This window comes from Taurulus bubalis (genome assembly GCF_910589615.1).
Source record: "Taurulus bubalis genome assembly, chromosome: 11".
NCBI lineage: Eukaryota > Metazoa > Chordata > Actinopteri > Perciformes > Cottidae > Taurulus > Taurulus bubalis.
The window spans coordinates 16,193,825-16,211,113 of record NC_136599.1 but is presented as its reverse complement, the minus strand read 5'-3'; the positions used below and the strand labels follow the sequence as shown (position 1 = coordinate 16,211,113).

The 17,289-nt window shown below is 40.8% G+C and overlaps 1 protein-coding gene across 2 annotated transcripts; it reads right to left on the bottom strand.

The window, feature by feature from the left end:
- Window positions 1-4,417: 4,417 nt before the first annotated feature.
- On the bottom strand, window positions 4,418-13,454 carry eno1a (enolase 1a, (alpha)). Of its 2 annotated transcripts, none has more exons than XM_079226767.1 (12): window positions 13,387-13,454; window positions 10,978-11,072; window positions 9,088-9,183; window positions 8,875-8,933; window positions 8,030-8,099; window positions 7,227-7,360; window positions 6,838-7,060; window positions 6,197-6,394; window positions 5,503-5,704; window positions 5,289-5,397; window positions 5,084-5,142; window positions 4,418-4,930 (listed from the first exon to the last, which is right to left on the bottom strand). In XM_079226767.1, exons 2-12 carry the CDS (start codon window positions 11,060-11,062, stop codon window positions 4,867-4,869), a joined length of 1,299 nt encoding a protein of 432 aa, XP_079082893.1. In that variant the 5' UTR covers window positions 11,063-11,072; window positions 13,387-13,454; the 3' UTR covers window positions 4,418-4,866. The 2 variants fall into 2 exon arrangements, with proteins under 2 accessions (XP_079082893.1, XP_079082892.1); XM_079226766.1 differs by lacking the exon at window positions 8,875-8,933 and adding an exon at window positions 8,521-8,579.
- Window positions 13,455-17,289: the final 3,835 nt, after the last annotated feature.

Here is a 17,289-nt window from a genome sequence, read left to right as displayed (position 1 = left end):
CATGGTGTGTATGACTGGAGTGTATGTGCCAACTATTTTCAAACTTACAATTCATAATAACTTGGACTAACCTCACGCAAAAAACTCACTGATAAAAGCATAGCCCAGGCAAATATCACCATCCCTGTACCCTTAATGGTCTCTAATGTTACTACTCAGACGTTTTGAACTACTCAGCCTACCAGAGGTGGAAAGTGTCTGCTGAATCTATTTGTTGACAAATCTCTCCTATGAAGATGTCACAAGCCTTGCATCTTTGTTTCCAAAAGTCAGCATGAGAGTGTCGTTATCCAGTGATAGCTTTATTTTAAAACCACCCCAGACCAAGCTCGTAAATAACCACAAACAACGACCTAGATAACAATAATTGAGAACATAAGTCAGCCACACAAAGACAGCAAGTTAGCTTCTCCAGCTAACGTATCCAAAAGCTAATGACAATAGCTGAAACGGGCTCAGGCTACTCCCTGGTACAGAGCTACTAGTGGGGAATTCAAAACGGGAAAACGTTTGCTGTGAGGTAACGAAGTGCACATTTAACCCACAGTGCGTTTAATAAAACAAAGTCATGTTCTGTGTGTTGTGCACTGTGCTAACCGGTGTCAACGAGCTGTTGGTATCCAGACATTACTCTGCTCCTGGCTGGCATTCCCAATCAGTGCTCGTCAGTGCGCTAGCCGCTAACGTCGGTTCGTGGTAACCAGCAGCAACAGTAACCGGGGCAAACAAGTGCACCAGCTAACGAGCTAGCTCATGCTAATGGGCAAATTAGCCAAATAGCTAGCAAGCGAGGGTTAACAGCTCAACGTCCACTAACTGCTCCTTTATGTGTGTCAGTTCTTGCTCGTTTGGCTGGTGGACCTTACAGGCAAAGAAGACGGCTGGTTGAAGCTCAGAGCACTTACCTTAAAGGGCTTGATCTACAACATCTGTGGTGTGTTTGATGAGAGACTGCAACAACAAACAATAGCAGCAGCAGCAGCGGCAGCGGCAGCAGCAGCGGGGGCAATTAGCCAACGTTAGTTAGCCAAGTGTCGCCACTAACGTTGCACAGAGTAGCACAGCAGCTGCAGTGCCACCTGTATATCTTCTCTCATGCACGTTGGCTGCAACGGAACCGACCACGTTTGATGTAATGCTGTCATAAATGATGGACTTGAGAATAAAGAGGGAGTAATCGTTGCTCGGAATGCTCTGACTAGTGTGTGTGAGGGGCACTCAGCATGACAGCATCCTTCTTCATCTTGGGGTGAGAACAGTTGGGGGGTTCTCAAAGTTCAACCGGTGAAATATCGTCACCCACTGGCCAAAACGGGGAACATCCACACGGAGAGGGAGAGGGTGGCGGCGTGGGAGTCCTCGGGGTGTCTATTCTGTAGCAACACTTGGTCTATCTTCATCCTTATAAACCTGTGATACTGCCAGACTATATTTAGACTGTCAGTGAGCCAAGAAGAATAGAATACAATCGAATAGAATCTCTCTCGGGAGATTTGAGTGGACTGCCTTATTGAATATACAGTAAATATACAGAATGTGTTACCTTTTACGGTATGCAGTAAACAAATAACATAATTAGTGGGAACAATATGACACAATTGAAAAATATCTCATTCCTTCATATGGAATTAAATGCACCTGGACATCAGATTTTAACACCTGGCACAAGACAACGCTGCAAAATTGAAATAAGGGTGTAATAACACAATTGTATGAACAACAATATGATGATAACAGAATACAATTGAATAGATTATAATCTCTATTGGGAGATTTCAGTTAATTGTAGTATTGAATATACAGAAAATTGCATATATTTACATGAAAAGGTCTACTGTAAACAAATAACAGAGTTGGAAGACAACAATATGACACACTACTTTATCACAAAATAGATTAGAATAGATCGAGTTTAATGCCTTATACTATAGAGCAATAACAATGCAATAGGAAATAAGGTTAGACTGTTAAATAATAACATATTAAAAGAAAACAAAATGGAAATACTAGAATAAATAAAAATATAATAATAAAAGAGAATTCATTGTATAAGTTGTGTATATTTTTGTATCACACATGAGATGAAATAGTTGCAAATGTAAATCTTATCACAGAATAGATTAGAATAGAATAGTTTTATGAAAAGCAGCAGCAACCTACTTGCAGGACTGTTCATTCAAACAAATGTGTTATAACAGCAGAAACAGTCGTGCTCTTCACTGGCAATTGGGTGCTGGCCTTTATTTTTTAAATTGTTTATGAAAAATTGTCCACGTTTGAATAATTCCAACGCCTTCTAATAGACGATAACGTATTGTATTGGCATACAGGGATTAGACATTATCTTCTTTATTAATTTGTTTGTTTTGTGGCCAATTAAGCTGCAATTGAAGATAGCAGCACTTATATTCCTGACAAAAGACACAATATGTGTTTTTTCAACTGAAACTGTTGCATTTTGTAAATGTCTTATCTCGTCATTTGTGTTTTTAGGACAAATCTCTTTTGGTTGAAAAGATTTAGTTTAATAGGCCTTTTTGACACAGCAAAAAGGATAGATTGTATAGTTTAGTTAAATGGTTTTATTGTTTTCCTCTTTGGTACGTGGAGGCCTCATTTCAGCACCAGGAGCTGTCTTTTAGTATGGCCTGATCAGTAGTCAAATAAGTATCTGTTTGCTGATTCTAGGTGGCAAACTGGTGTCACCTTGACTGGCTTTATATTTATATTTCTAACATTCCAATATGTTTTGATGGAGCCCGATAAAATCATATTTAAATATCATTTTGGTAGCCTGTCTTCTTTTTTATTGTCTGCAAGGAGCAAGTCAGTGAAGTATACTGCATAGATCTGACCACTAGATGGCGCAGGTATCAAGGAATCAAAATCAAGCATTGCAGTTTCATAGAAAGTCATGTATTTAAGGCTGTGATATCAATTAAGTAACAAGATTTACTTTCTTGCTCTTTTTTTAACTTTCTGTAAAAACATAATTATTGGTCTATTGAAGTGAGAGGAGGTGTTGCTCTGGGAAATCTGCAGCAGATGATCGTCACAGGATACTTATAGACTGTTACATATGCTTGTTAGTTTCTTTGTACTAGTGATTTGTAATACATCTCCATGGTGATGACTAAACAATGGAGGCAGGTTCAGACAGGGCTCACAAAGTGAATTGGTGTGGCACAGACCCAGCTGGAAATCCCCCCTGGTACCATACCACTGGTGAATAGATCCTCATTTATCTTGGCAAGGATCAGTACAAAAAGAGCTTGCGGAGAGCTTCTGGATTCTTTTACCTAGGGGGACAGAAATGGCGTCCCCAAGCACCGAGCTCATGTTTCTGCCTCTCTGTGGCACTCAGATTACATCACACACACACACACACTGACAAGAGCAATTACTGAGAAGGCCCTTTACTCCAGATCATTTGCTCTGGAAGAAAGCTCTGAATCCTCTGTTGTCTTTTTTTTAAATATTTATCTTGTTTATTGTATACAATATGTATATATGTACAATGAGAGCTATGTAAAACTGGAGTCAAATTCATGTATGTGTAGACACACATGGCAAATAAAGCCGATTCTGATTTGTGATTATGACCTTGTTTAAATTGATAGCAATATAACTTGTGTCGGGATAATAATCTCTCCTTGAACGCAGTCAAGACTAAGGAGATGATTATTGAACCAAGGAGGAAGAGGGTGCAGCACGCACCACTTCACATAGGTGGGACAGAGGTGGAAAGGGTGAAAACCTTTAAATTCCTCAGAACACAGCCAGGACCTCACCTTGTCTCATAACACACCGCAGAACATCAAAAAGGCCCAGCAGCGACTGTATTTCTTAAGAAGGATGAGGAAATTTGGCATGCCACCCAAGATTCTCAGCAACTTCTACCGATGTGCGGTCGAGAGCGTCCTTACCAACTCAATCACAGTATGGTATGGAAACTGCACTGCCCAGGAAGGCACTCCAGCGTGTGATAAAAACTGCACAGTACATCTCAGTAGCTTCCCCTCTCTTCAAGACATTTACTCCAGAGTAACCAGGAGAACACACCTGTGTCTGAAGTCCAGAACCACGAGACTGACAAACAGTTTCTACCCGCAGGCCATCAAGCTGGTGAATCACCCACCCACTTTGTTTTGTGCAATACTGTCTCAATATTTTATTGAGACAGTATTTTATTTTTTCCTTAAGTTTATTTAACTTTTTTTCCTTAAAGTTTATTGTAATTCTGTGTTAGGAGGACCCAGCAACATAAGCTTTTCATTGTACAGAATAACTGCCTGTTATCTGTGCACATGACAATAAACATTTCGTGAATCGGTAGTCATCATTATCTATGAAGCTCTGCAGCAGTCCCAGGATTTCAGATAACACCTGAACATGTGGATGAGTTAGAAATCACCAAAATGTTTCAACCTATGTTGTTTATTACATATTTCTGCCAACACTTACAGCAACACAAGACCTTGTCAGATGCGACACATTGCACATATGGTACTGTTGCCACTGCTCGAGGCAGAGCCGTACTACAGTTACAGTAGCTCAAACACTCAGTAAAGGACACAAAAATCACTACAACTCACAAGAAGCTGAACAAAACCTTCACCCAGTTACACAGACAAACATAGGGACCAACACTATTCAGGAGCTAAAGCATAGTTTGAGGATGAGCTGAGCTGTGGTTGTACTAGGATGTACTGTGTAGCTTCTCCACGCCACAGACCAGACTTGGACCTTGGATTTCAGCAGTAATCTCTCCATCTTCTCTCCAGACAGGGCAGGCAACCTAGTGTGGCGTATACAGGGATTATTTATGAGCAGTGAACACACGGAAGCCCATGGAGGTAGGCCAGCTCAGATGGGGTGCCTGAAGTTCTGGCCGGCAAAACGGGCCTTGTCGCCGAGCTCCTCTTCAATCCTAGGATAGAGTGATGACAGTTTGTTAAAGTGGATGGATTGATAGTCGGAGAAAATGTGCAACGTAGTGCCTCTAAGGAGCGTGGAGCCCATAACTCATACTGTTAATAAAGTTCAGTTTAACTAGAGGCGAACGTTTTTGGACCGGACTCACCTGAGCAGCTGGTTGTACTTGGCCAAGCGCTCAGATCGGCAAGGTGCACCCGTCTTGATCTGGAAAAGGAATTACATGAAATGTAAAACTCAGTCTGTAACGTTAAAGCTACACCTATTGTACAGTTTGAATAGTCAGCTTTAAAAAAACTCAACAGTAGAGATGCTACGCCAATTAATGTCACGATTAGAAGCTGAGGTTTTACCTGTCCGGTGCAGAGACCGACCACCAGGTCAGCGATGAAGGTGTCCTCTGTCTCTCCAGAGCGATGGCTGACCATCACACCCCAGCCGTTGCTCTGGGCCATCTTGCAGCTAAAAAGAAAAGACACATATTTTAGCCAAGTTAGCCAGCTTACACCTTATTTACTTTCTTTGATTTTGGTGAAGAAGTTTGATCACACGGTTGTCGACACTCACGCCTGCAGGGACTCTGTGACGGAGCCGATCTGGTTGACTTTAAGCAGCAGGCAGTTGCAGGACTTTTCAGCCACACCCTTGGCGATACGTTTGGGGTTGGTGACTGTGAGGTCATCACCCACCACCTGGATGTCGGTGCTGGCCGTGAATTTTGCCCACGCCTCCCAGTCATCCTGGTCAAAGGGGTCCTCAATGGACACCACTGTTAGGATAGCAAGTAGGTGAGGGTAATGTTACGACCATTCATAAATCCAACACGTCAGCATTGAGAAAGTAGCAATAGCTATCATCTACAATCCCCTTAAACCTGCAGTAGTTGATGCTATTGACCACTTAGTGGCAGCAGAAACACACTGCTAAATGCTCAATTATGTTCACTAGCTAGCTTCTAACTTTGACAGAAGTGAACAGTGGTGTTCTTTAGGAGTTTTTGCTGAAAACAGCTGGCAATGAGTGAACCAAAACAGAAACATGTGCAGACACAAAATGCATATCGACAAACTGGTCTATTATTCTCTATTGCATTGACTTAGATGATGTTTGTAGATGCGCTCACATTATTTGGTTCACTTGTGCTTAGAATTATCTTGTTGTATTAAATCCCTATAATACCCTTAAAACGTTGCATCTTTGAGAGCACTGAGCAGCAAGAGTTTTGTGGCTGTAAATAAGAGGATATGTGTTAAAAACCCACCGGGGTAATCTTTGACAAAGCTCCTGTAGAGGTCAGCCAACTTGTCAGGGGAGATGTAGCGGCTGGGGTCGTCAGGAGACTTGAAGTCCAGGTCGTACTTGCCAGCCTTGTAAAACTCAGAGGCAGCCACATCCATGCCAATCACGATCTTGTCGGTGTAGCCGGCCTTGGCGATGGCATTCTTCAGCAGGTCCAGAGCTGGGACAAAAACAACATACTATGGTTAAAAAAAATGTGACCAGAGAAAATCTAAACACTAATTTTTCACAAATGAGTCACCACTGAAGACTCTGCTCCAGTGGGGCATTTGCCATATCAGCACCTCAACCTGACACTGGAGTCAGAGGCTGGCAGCCCGAGTTGAGGCCTTAATTTAGAAACCTCCTGTCGACCTAAGAGTGACATGATAAGTGAAGTATTCCTTGAGGTCTAAGAATGGATTACTTTCAAGACACTCCCTTTTGAGTGGTGACACTAACAACTTTCTATGATCAACTCGCTCCTCAAAAATGAAAACAACCCTACAGTAGTGTCCAAAAATAACTAATAATGTATTCAGCTGGATATGAACTCTGTTTGCTTGTATTGAAACACTTATTGTTAAACAGTGGTTATGGCTCTGATTTCATGTTTCCTCTCACCTTCCTTGTTCTCCAGGATGTTGGGGGCGAAGCCTCCCTCGTCACCTACATTAGTGGCGTCTTGGCCGTATTTCTCCTTGATGACATTCTTCAGGTTGTGGTAGACCTCGGCACCAATACGCATGGCCTCCTTAAAGCTGCTGGCTCCCACAGGCAGGATCATGAACTCCTGCATGGCCAGCTTGTTGCCTGCATGGGAGCCGCCGTTGATGACATTGAAAGCCTGATCGGAGGCAGAGAGAATTGGCTTTTAGCTTAATGGAGTCACGACTGAATTTATCATTCTCTGGATCAATCATTAACGCTGCATGTCTTTCAGGTTTATTGGCATTAAGAGCCTTGACAAAGTCTGGGGAACACAACGTAGGTGATTGAACTACAATACTCACAGGGACAGGGAGGATGACTTCAGGGTTTCCAGCCAGGTCAGCGATGTGGCGGTAGAGGGGAACGCCCTTCTCTGCTGCACCAGCCTTGCACACAGCCAGGGAGACGCCCAGGATGGCATTAGCACCAAACTTAGCTGAGGGAGAGAAGACACAAATACCTCAATATATTGTCTGTAGAATACGTGTGCAAATATGGAACAGTCGTTTTCTGTAATCTAAATACTTCAGTGAATATTTTCTGGGCTAATTAGGCAAAAATCAGTAATGCATGACCTTGAGATAATTGTGTGTGAATCGACTTTTCTGTTGCAACGTACAAGTGCCTATTGATGTTTCTGTGTCACTCTTTGTTCATTCCTTCCTACAATATGGTAGTCAGCAGTCACTAAAGATATGGCACCTTCATGAGCAAGTTTATATCTTAAATCTATAAAATGATGTTATTGTAAATGTAAATTATGGGTACAATATAGTTTTCACACAGAATTCAGAAACTTAAGTAGAATGGCAGAGGGTGCAAATTGTGCTCTATAGAATGCGTGAGGGGGATTTCTCAAAACTATCTCAATATGGATAAAATCCTCTTTTACGAATATGACATTACATATCACAATATCAACATATATAAAGATATAGAACATTTCTGGAAAGTCTATAGATAAACTGTTTATGGATTAAATAACCAGAAGGTATTTTCATTTTGCCAAACCCTTTAGTAGTAGATAGATCTTTACAAATCCAAGCTCACAAAACTCTGCACCGACATAGTCAAGCCAGTTTTAGAACATGAAGTATCATCTTACACTTGTTTTCTGTGCCGTCCATGTCCAGCATCAGCTGGTCGATCTTGCCCTGATCTTTAACGTCCACATCCTGGAATAGACCAAACATGACAAATTATATTGTATGTTTGGAAATAAAGATTAACAAGGTTTATTTCCGACTCGTTAATTTAAAAGAACAAACTGAAATAATGATAGAATAATCACAGCATCTCAGAATTATATCACCGAAGCTCCGCTATTGCAATGGTTTATAGAACATTTTTGATATATCATTTTTATGAATGCAAACAACAACAACAAAAAATGAGGCCAATGTTAAATAGGAACAACAAACAACTGCAAAATCGTACAATTAGTACTTTGGAAACCGTCAGTATGCCAATGTTACTAATATTTTAGTATAATTATTACCATAATACGCATTAATAATTCATTCAACACAGTGATGCATTCATTTGAGGGCTTTGACACTAACACACAGTTATTAGTCAAACAATAAATGGTCCTACCTTGCTAACCAGTGCAGGTGCAATTTTTTTATTGATATTCTCAACAGCTTTTGAGACACCTGCAAGGGACAAGCAGACCATAACTGACCCAGACAGCAGAAGACCATGCAGAGCAGGCGAGACAGATGACCACAGTGCCTCTCATCCAATCTCAAGTGCAAGTAATTCTGACAGAAGTAAATTATTATTTAGGCATCAATGATTGTATTTTTTTATTATCTTTTTTTCATTTTAGATCTGTGAACATCTGTTTTCGCGCCCGTCGAGGTTAGTTTCCAAAAGGCAAAGCCATTCTTCATACTGCTATGCAGACCGATGTGTAAGCGTCGTCCTGTTATTTCACACTTTATTTACCTGGTTACACAATGCTGGGGCCAAGAACTCATTTACATATTTAACTGCTCTTTTGACTCCTAACAGGAGGAAGAGAGATGGAGGAAACAGAAATGAAGAAGGAAGCAACGAGGACAGACAACAGAATGTATAGTGGTGTTGAAATGACGCGAGATAGCAACAGAATAGAGGTAACCAGAGAGTTTAGAGAGAGAATCAGTAGAGACGGCTTACCTTTGCCCATGTAGCGAGTCTTGTCATTGTCACGGAGTTCCAGAGCCTCGTAGATGCCTGTGGAGGCACCACTGGGCACGGCAGCTCTGAAAAGACCTTGGAGACACAGAGGACATTTTGTTACAATCATAGCTTAAAATGCTAAGTCATGTCCAACAAGACGGCAATAGTCTGAATAAACTTAATTTTCCCTGTCAACCATGACTGCAAACTATGTGATATTTTTGACTGGGTAGACAGAAACATGTCTGATGGAGCATTAAGAGCAGGAGCGGCTGCTTGTTATTCAAGGAGCAAAAGGCAAATAAAAGACATTAGGGGAAGCAATCCAATCATCTAAACACATTTCCAATGTCTGTCGTTTTTCTGGCCACAGAGAGAACCAAAGCATGTGTGGAGGCAGTTGTATTGGTTGTGCGGCAGACGGCTGTGATGTAACAGGGAAAGACCGGGCATGTTCAGTGCATCTGTGGAGGGATGCGAAGCCACGCCCACACATAAAGAGGACATTTTGGATTCAACCAAGTGAGGAGAAATTGGGGATGAGCAAAAGTCTATTCAGTTTGCTCTGTGGATCGCCAAGCAGGGTGTGAGTCTGAGGGGATTTAGGGCTTAGGACAGGAGGCTTAGGCCATGAGTTCAGGCTTAGCAAATCATCTGCATCAAGAGATCACCTGGCTGCAGCAGGGGAGCTGGCAATATCCCCCAGGCTACAAACTGAGATGTCGTACCATCATATCATATTTTATCTGGATGAGAACCATGACCCAAATATAATAAAAACTACAGGATATAACAATAACAAGGATTGTATACGTCTCTATCATTACCAGAGTTACTGGACCTACAATATTCTAACGACAATCAGAGGAAGTTCTCTAGTTTGACCGTCTGTGACCGAGCAGCAAGCTGGTTACATAACACACCAACAGTAAAGACAAACTCTGGGTGCAGCACACTCGCTTTGGTATGTGCCGTTAATGATGCCAAAACATGCCCGGCAGACTTAAAAAGGAATCTTGTCAAGAAAAATAAATGAAGGTGCTATTTACAGTAAACTGGAGCGCTCAGCAAACATCCCAAACTAATGAAAAACAAGAGGGCTGCAGAATAAAACAGTTGATTTCCAGCCAATGCATTCAAGGCAGTTGTCGCCTGTTCCACTCTCTTCCATGTCAATGGTCATTCAGGTTGCTTCATTAAAATTCTCAGGGCATTTCATTTGGTTGAGCTGGTCTTTTGTTATAGCTTCCAGAACAGAACAGCTCGCCGGAAAACTAACTAATGGTCAGGCCATTAGGTAATTTAATGAATTGATCGAAACTGGAGGCAGACGTGTCAAACATCGCAGAGTTTAGATGTTTTATGCTCAGCAGCTTTATCATGTAATCAGGGATACAATTCGGTAAAGAGAAGCATCCTGTAGATGTATACAATATCACTGTATCAAGGATTCAACTCAACTCATGGGTTAGCTAGAAGTACATACTGTATGAGCTATCTGTGCTCCCGAACAGGAACCATTACAGTAACAGAGGGCTTGAAGGGCAGCGAGATGCATTACAGGAGCTATTTTCACACATTCACCAGGCAGGCAACCCTGCAGGGCAACACACTGACTTCACCATCCTAATCCACAACTGGACCAGCTTTCACTAGCTAGATAATTGGGCAATACACAAAATAAGTATACAACTTGGCTTCCAATATGATGTCCTTACAGCAGCGTTCCACATACTGGAAAATAATTTCATGTTTAGGATCATTTTAAATAACTGGTTAAACAAACGTGTAGAAGTTAAACAAGCACAAGTTTGATCTAGTTTTGCCAAACTTGACCACCTTTCTATAAACTCAATAAGTACATGAATACATATAATTATACAGTACCTTTCTTGGTGTACAGATCAACCTCCACAGTGGGGTTGCCACGGGAGTCAAAAATCTCACGAGCGTGAATCTTGAGGATGGACATGGTTCTGGATCTGCAGATGAAACGAGAGGGAGAAGATCAATATATTGCTGCTCCACAGGCTGAGAGATGGTTACACTGTCACGTACTGAATTAAAGATTCCAGTCAAAACAGTGAGTTGGCAATTATTGAAATGCTCAATGACATAAGCAGGACGAACAGTAATCTAATTTAAAGCTCAAGTCTGGAGACAGAACAATATCTAATGAATTATCCAACTAAACATGTGTGAAGTGACCACCTGAACCAACTGATGTAGGCGGGCCAGGAAAGAAAATATATTAGTCACAGGAAGGTGTGGCTTATGCAGCAAAAAGAAAAAAGAAATCTCTGCAAGTCTTTTCAGTTTACTTAATATAGCAGATTACAAAACCGCATTGCAAAACAGAGTTGAGAGCACTGCTCTCAAACAGGGACCTTGTGATAACAGTCGTGAAAGGTCAGTGTAAGTTACACTGTAACGAACAGTCGGTGAATGACTTGGCACAATCAAGGTTCAAGGTTTTTTTATTTGCCACAATACACATTTGGCTTCTTTTGGTCCAAGTTGTTCTGTACTGATAGGAGTTAAAAGGCCTGCTTAGTGGCGTAATCTCGCAGAGCCTTCGTTATCTTTCCAAAGTCCAGAAGTGGAGGACAGAGAAACTTTCTCTACCTCCCCTGAATGCATGAATGAACTTTGAGTACAGCCTCCAGAGTTGAACTAGAGCGTGTCTACAGCAGAATCAATGGAAAATCCTCTGTGTAAAAAGTCTGTGTAGAACCTAGCCTTTGGCTTCAGCCAAAAAGAAAAAAAAAAAAAAAAAAAAAAAAAAATCACACAAACTGACCTCTTTCTTAAACTAAATGGAAATATGTTATAGTTTACTGGGGCTGAGTAACACTAATAGTCCCTGGTTTAAATAAAATAATTTAACCAAGTTCAGGCTGTGAATTGTGTTGCGTTCAACCGGACTTAGAAAAACGTATCAAAAAAAGGTCAAGAATGGTATTGGACCCAACACTCAGAAGTTTCATCTGGTAACCTCAACTAAACTTCATCACCTTTACCGAATTGGTACAGAAACACCAACATAAGAGCAGAATATGTAATGAGATGAAACGATTAGAACCCATTAACCAACAACTATAATCCATTAATTGTTTAGACATTTTTCATGCAAAAATGGCTAAACAATGTTGAACTTCCAGAGATTGTGAGGATACATACCCTTACTTAATGAGATCATAAACTAAATATCTTTGAGCTTTGGACTGGTTGTTGAACAAAATAAGCTATTGAAGAACTGGAATGTATAATTTTCTGTATTTTCTGACATCTTAAAGGCGATTAATTGATTCATGGGTAAATTAGTCGGCAGATTGCTAAATAATGAAAATTATTGTTATTGGTTGTAAGTAGTATATACCCTTTAGTTCTGTTATAGATGTTTCACATGCAGGATTAGGTAAATGCATATTGCTTTTCTTATTTTTGCTCCCAGATTATTGCAAAAGTGGAGAGCAAGGAGCTCAACTGGCTGCACAAAATGGCACCCAAAGAAAAATAAATAATTGAGATTTGATACCCGATACGGTTGTACATTTGGCTTAATCCTCATTCAGACTACATTGGGATCTGACAGCCAGCCATAACGGAGTATTAAATTGTTAATAATCAGTTTAGTATGTTTTCAAAACTGCAGTAATAAAGTACTAAACAATCTATCTAACTAAAGGGACTTGTTAAAAGTATCTTCTTGGAGTCTGCAAAGTAGAGAAAAGACACAGAGACAAACTGAGTGGAATTTTACAACACAGTATTTTTCCTACAAACGGGGACACACCCCCACGGCTGCTGCAACGGGGAGCAACTGGTAGCGCCCTGCATGATCCGGCATGTGTAGCACACGACAGCCTCACGTCCTTCAAGTCCCTGAACTAAAAAGACTCGAGTGGTTCTTTAACACAGGGACTTGCAACTTGACGCCCTTTCCCCCCACACACCCTGCAGCTCTAAATGGAGTGACATGTCGCCAGCTGACGGTCTGGTTTTAAAAATAGACGGTGGGCTACAAACTACTCCATCCTGCAAGCCACGAAACCAACAACTGGGGAATTAACCGAGGCGTATATTCAACGATAATAAAGACGGTGTCAGCTCACACAAGGACGAGCCTTTGAGGTTACCGTCGAGGATAAGGAACAGCATTTACACATTTAAAAAACGAATCAAAGTGATTTATAACAACGCACTGTCTGAGAACAAGCTCTTTAAATCGCAAAATATGTTTGTCTTCACAAAAACGAGCCAAATAAAAAGGAGAAATAACGATATCAAAGTTACCTTTTCCGGGCCTAACTGTGTGCAAGGACGGTGCTGTCTCTCTCTCTCGCGCAGGCAGGCAAGAGAAGGCGCTCGTGACGCTCCGTGCTCTGTCATAAGTGGACGGAACCAGGAAGTAGCCGGCAGCGGAGCCACGCCATTGGCTGACACCGAGTCACGTGGCAGACCAGCGCGAGAAGGGATGCACGTTCACCAATATCTCATCCGGACAGACTTCACATCCCAAAGTGAGCACGAGAGGAATGCGGATGTTGTAAATCTTTGCAGAGCATCGCTTTTGATCATCACAAAATATACAAACATATGGAGATAAATAATGTTTTATTTGAGGTGAACTGTGGGAAATGTAGTATTTGTTTTCGCGTAAGGAAGAAAAGAGGCAGTATGCGGAAAGATGACGCATTTTGCGTACGTGCAGAGAAGCAGGCAGGGATCTCCGATGCAGTGGTTCGTCGTTGGTCACATGTCACTTGCGGTCACGTTTTTTGGCATTGACGTTTCTTTTCCCATTACGAATATTATGAAAAGGGGGTGTGCTTTCCTCATTCGATCAAACGATGAAACAATCACATGATGTGGTGGTTTACGGGTCAAAAGATGTCTAGACATTTAGAGTCAAACTGATTGAAAGATTAACTACAAGGTCTGTTTTTGTTTCAACGGCCTTTTAATAATCATACATAGCATGTCGTCTTTTACAGGACCTGTTGCGTTACAGTCAACTAAATGCTGTTGAAACACTAATGATTATGGGCTATACAACCTGTTTTTGGGCTTACATAGCCCATGCAAATGCATCCCAGATTCAGTCAAAATATAGATATTCAGATCTGCAGATCACCAGATAGTGATTAATTGAACAATTGTTGAAAGTCGTTGGGATCTGCCCATTTAAAAATATTACTGCTGAATATAAACATTTTATTTGTCAGTATTATTGTTAGTATTGGAACATTAATTAGCCTCATTGACACACAAAGGTTATTATGTATTTATTTTATGTATGAACATGGAAGTACTTGCATTTCTAGTATTATTTGCCCAATTTTAGTATTTCAAGAGTGAATGCACTGCTAGTGCATGTAGACATTGCAGTAATGAATCTCAAGTGAATAATGGGTTTCCCCTCCACGCATGTGTCTCATCTCTACAGGACACGGGGTTCATGCAGCTGCGCAGTGCAGTGGATGCAGCATCCGCGACAGATCGGCGCTGCCGGGCCTTCACTGTGATGAAAGCCTTCTGCAGTGACCTTGAGACTCTTGTCAGTGTTAAATCCAACTGCGCCATCTGCTGCCCACATGCTCTCATTAAAATGTCAACAAGTACTTCCAGAAGACATGTGCAAGTTTGAAAGTTTAAATGAATTATAGATATACTGTAAGAGACATAATAGACTTTAATAAGAAATGTTTAGTGATTTATAGAAGTGTGTTGAAATGCTCCTTCTAAGTTACGTTACTGACTAATTCAGAGCCTATATATCCCTCAGTTGAGGTTAATCAGTCTGCGGAGCAAGACAGTTTTTTGAGTGTTGTGCTAAGTTGAGCACTGAATGATTCTTGTATCTTTATTTTGTTAAGTAAACCTTTTAAAATGGAGTTACTGCCTCTGAAGATTCATTACGCGTCAAGCTCATTGCCCATACACAGACTGTAACAGTAGTGGTAATAGGGATTACCGGGCGGAGACAAGATTGCCGCTACATATACGATAGAGGAATCTATTGATGCAGTATTCCAGTGCCCCCCTATTAAAATGTATGTTTATTTAAAACATCAACTAAAAGTTGCAATAGAACATGATACAAATTACAAGTAAAAGTCCTGCATTGAAAATCAAAGTACAGAAGGATAGCATCATGTACTCCGCATGCAGGAGGGTCCCTTTCAGTGTTATTCATAGTGGATCATTATTAGTGATTTATTAATAAGGATTTATTTTTAGTAATGGCCTTCTTTTTTCCCAGCAGACATTATGACTTGTCATAGTAGGAAACGCACAGAATACCAATAATAACATTATTGCTAAATTGTATTCAGGTTTCCCAGTAAGCCATCACAGTGTGACAGTGAGCCAGTATGCAAATACCAGTACCCTGAACTGAAGCAGCTGAATGGAATTCAGCCATTATGGATTTTTTTTTTCCACCTGTGTTTTCCCTACAGTCAAAATGTCTTCTGTGAAAAAGGCCAGTGCTTGAAGAAAAAAGTGCCAGTTCTCTAAAAACCTACATTTTCTTACACTTCTCACATGCTTTATACCCTTATAGCTCTTTCCACGTCTCCTGGCTCTTTCTACTGGCTGTTAAATAATAATATGATTAATAATAACTTTGTTTATATAGCACCTTTAAAAACAGGGTGTACAAAGTGCTTTGACAGACAAGGCAGCAAAAGCAAGGCAATACAAGAACAGAAAGCTCAACAGTGAACAAGACTAAACAAACTAAGGTAGAGTTAACCCCTGATAAAACAGTACAACAGATGAAGTGATAAAACCAATCGATACAATACAAATAAAATAAGAAATAAAATAAATAAGATGGAAAATTGTCACACAAATAAACAACACAGAACCATGATACCATGAGTATTAATAACTTACTAACCTTTATTAGAAAGTGAGAACGAAAGAGTTAGACAAGAAGACTGATTAACACCCTCTTGGTTAGCTTAGCTTAGCACAAAGACTGAACACAGAGGGGAACAGTTAGCCTGGCTCAGCCCAAATGTAGAGCATTTTATTTGGCAAACATTTATATTTACAACACATATATGCATATTTCCCAAAATGTCACACGTTAAGTGATACATTTATCTTTGCTGAATTGTGCCTTCAGCATGTCAGCTGGTGGTTTCTGCCACCCGTGTGAAAGGCTATTTCTAGTCCTAACGTACCATCTACTTGTGAAAGCGTTGCCGGCAGCAGCACTGTCACTCTGCTAATCTGTTGGTCAACATTAGAAAGCTGCACCAGGATAAGAGGAAGGATAACAGAGTTACTGTAGCATATCGCTGTCAGTCAATTTAAAGTATTTTCCCATAACCGAAGCACCAGTCCTTATCCCTTTCTGGTGTCAGGCAGGCTGTGGAGGGAAAGAAGCCCAGCCAGAGCGAAAGCTGCTTTGCTGATTTGCTCGGCTCACTTTGCTGCATATTTTTTTGAGAATTTGGCTGAATATGAGCTCCTTCATCTATGCCCTCTGGCTCCAACAAATCTTCAGCTCAGGAGTTTACACCTGCGGTGGTATTGTCAGAAAATATGACATGCATATATTTCCACTGACTATGTGAAAGTCAATCATGTGGTTGTTTAATATTTAGACCATTCACATCAGCCTGCAAGCTTTATTTTCCAGAGAATTATACAGTTTGTACTTAAAAAAGGTCACTGCCACTGTGAAGCTGTAAGACTAATTTGCTCCAGTGGAGCTTCTCTGTGATTCAGTGTTTGTACTGGGCAGCTTCCAGCTGTGAATGTGTGCAAACAGAACGAGCAGGGCGTTCCTGGATAGAGACGTCATGCTCAATGGGCCATGCTTAAAAAAAAAAGGCAAATACAGACCTAAGCCCCATCAATTCAATTCTATCTAATCAATAGTCTTCAAGTCTTAATCCAGACGGCTCAACCAGCAACCACTATGTTTTCATACACATGTAAAATAACTTGAGTTAACATCAATAAGATAACACAACTTCCCCAGTTGTCGGAGTCATTTTGGTGATAGTTAATGTCTGCAAAACAATTCCAAGAAAATTCTTAATATCGCCACAGACAGAAGAAACATGACAACGTTAATTGTTTATCACTTAAATCAAGCGATATTACGCACAGTTTCAGATGCACCTTTGAAGCCATATGACTGTCATACAAGATGCACACTGTATTCATGTAAATACA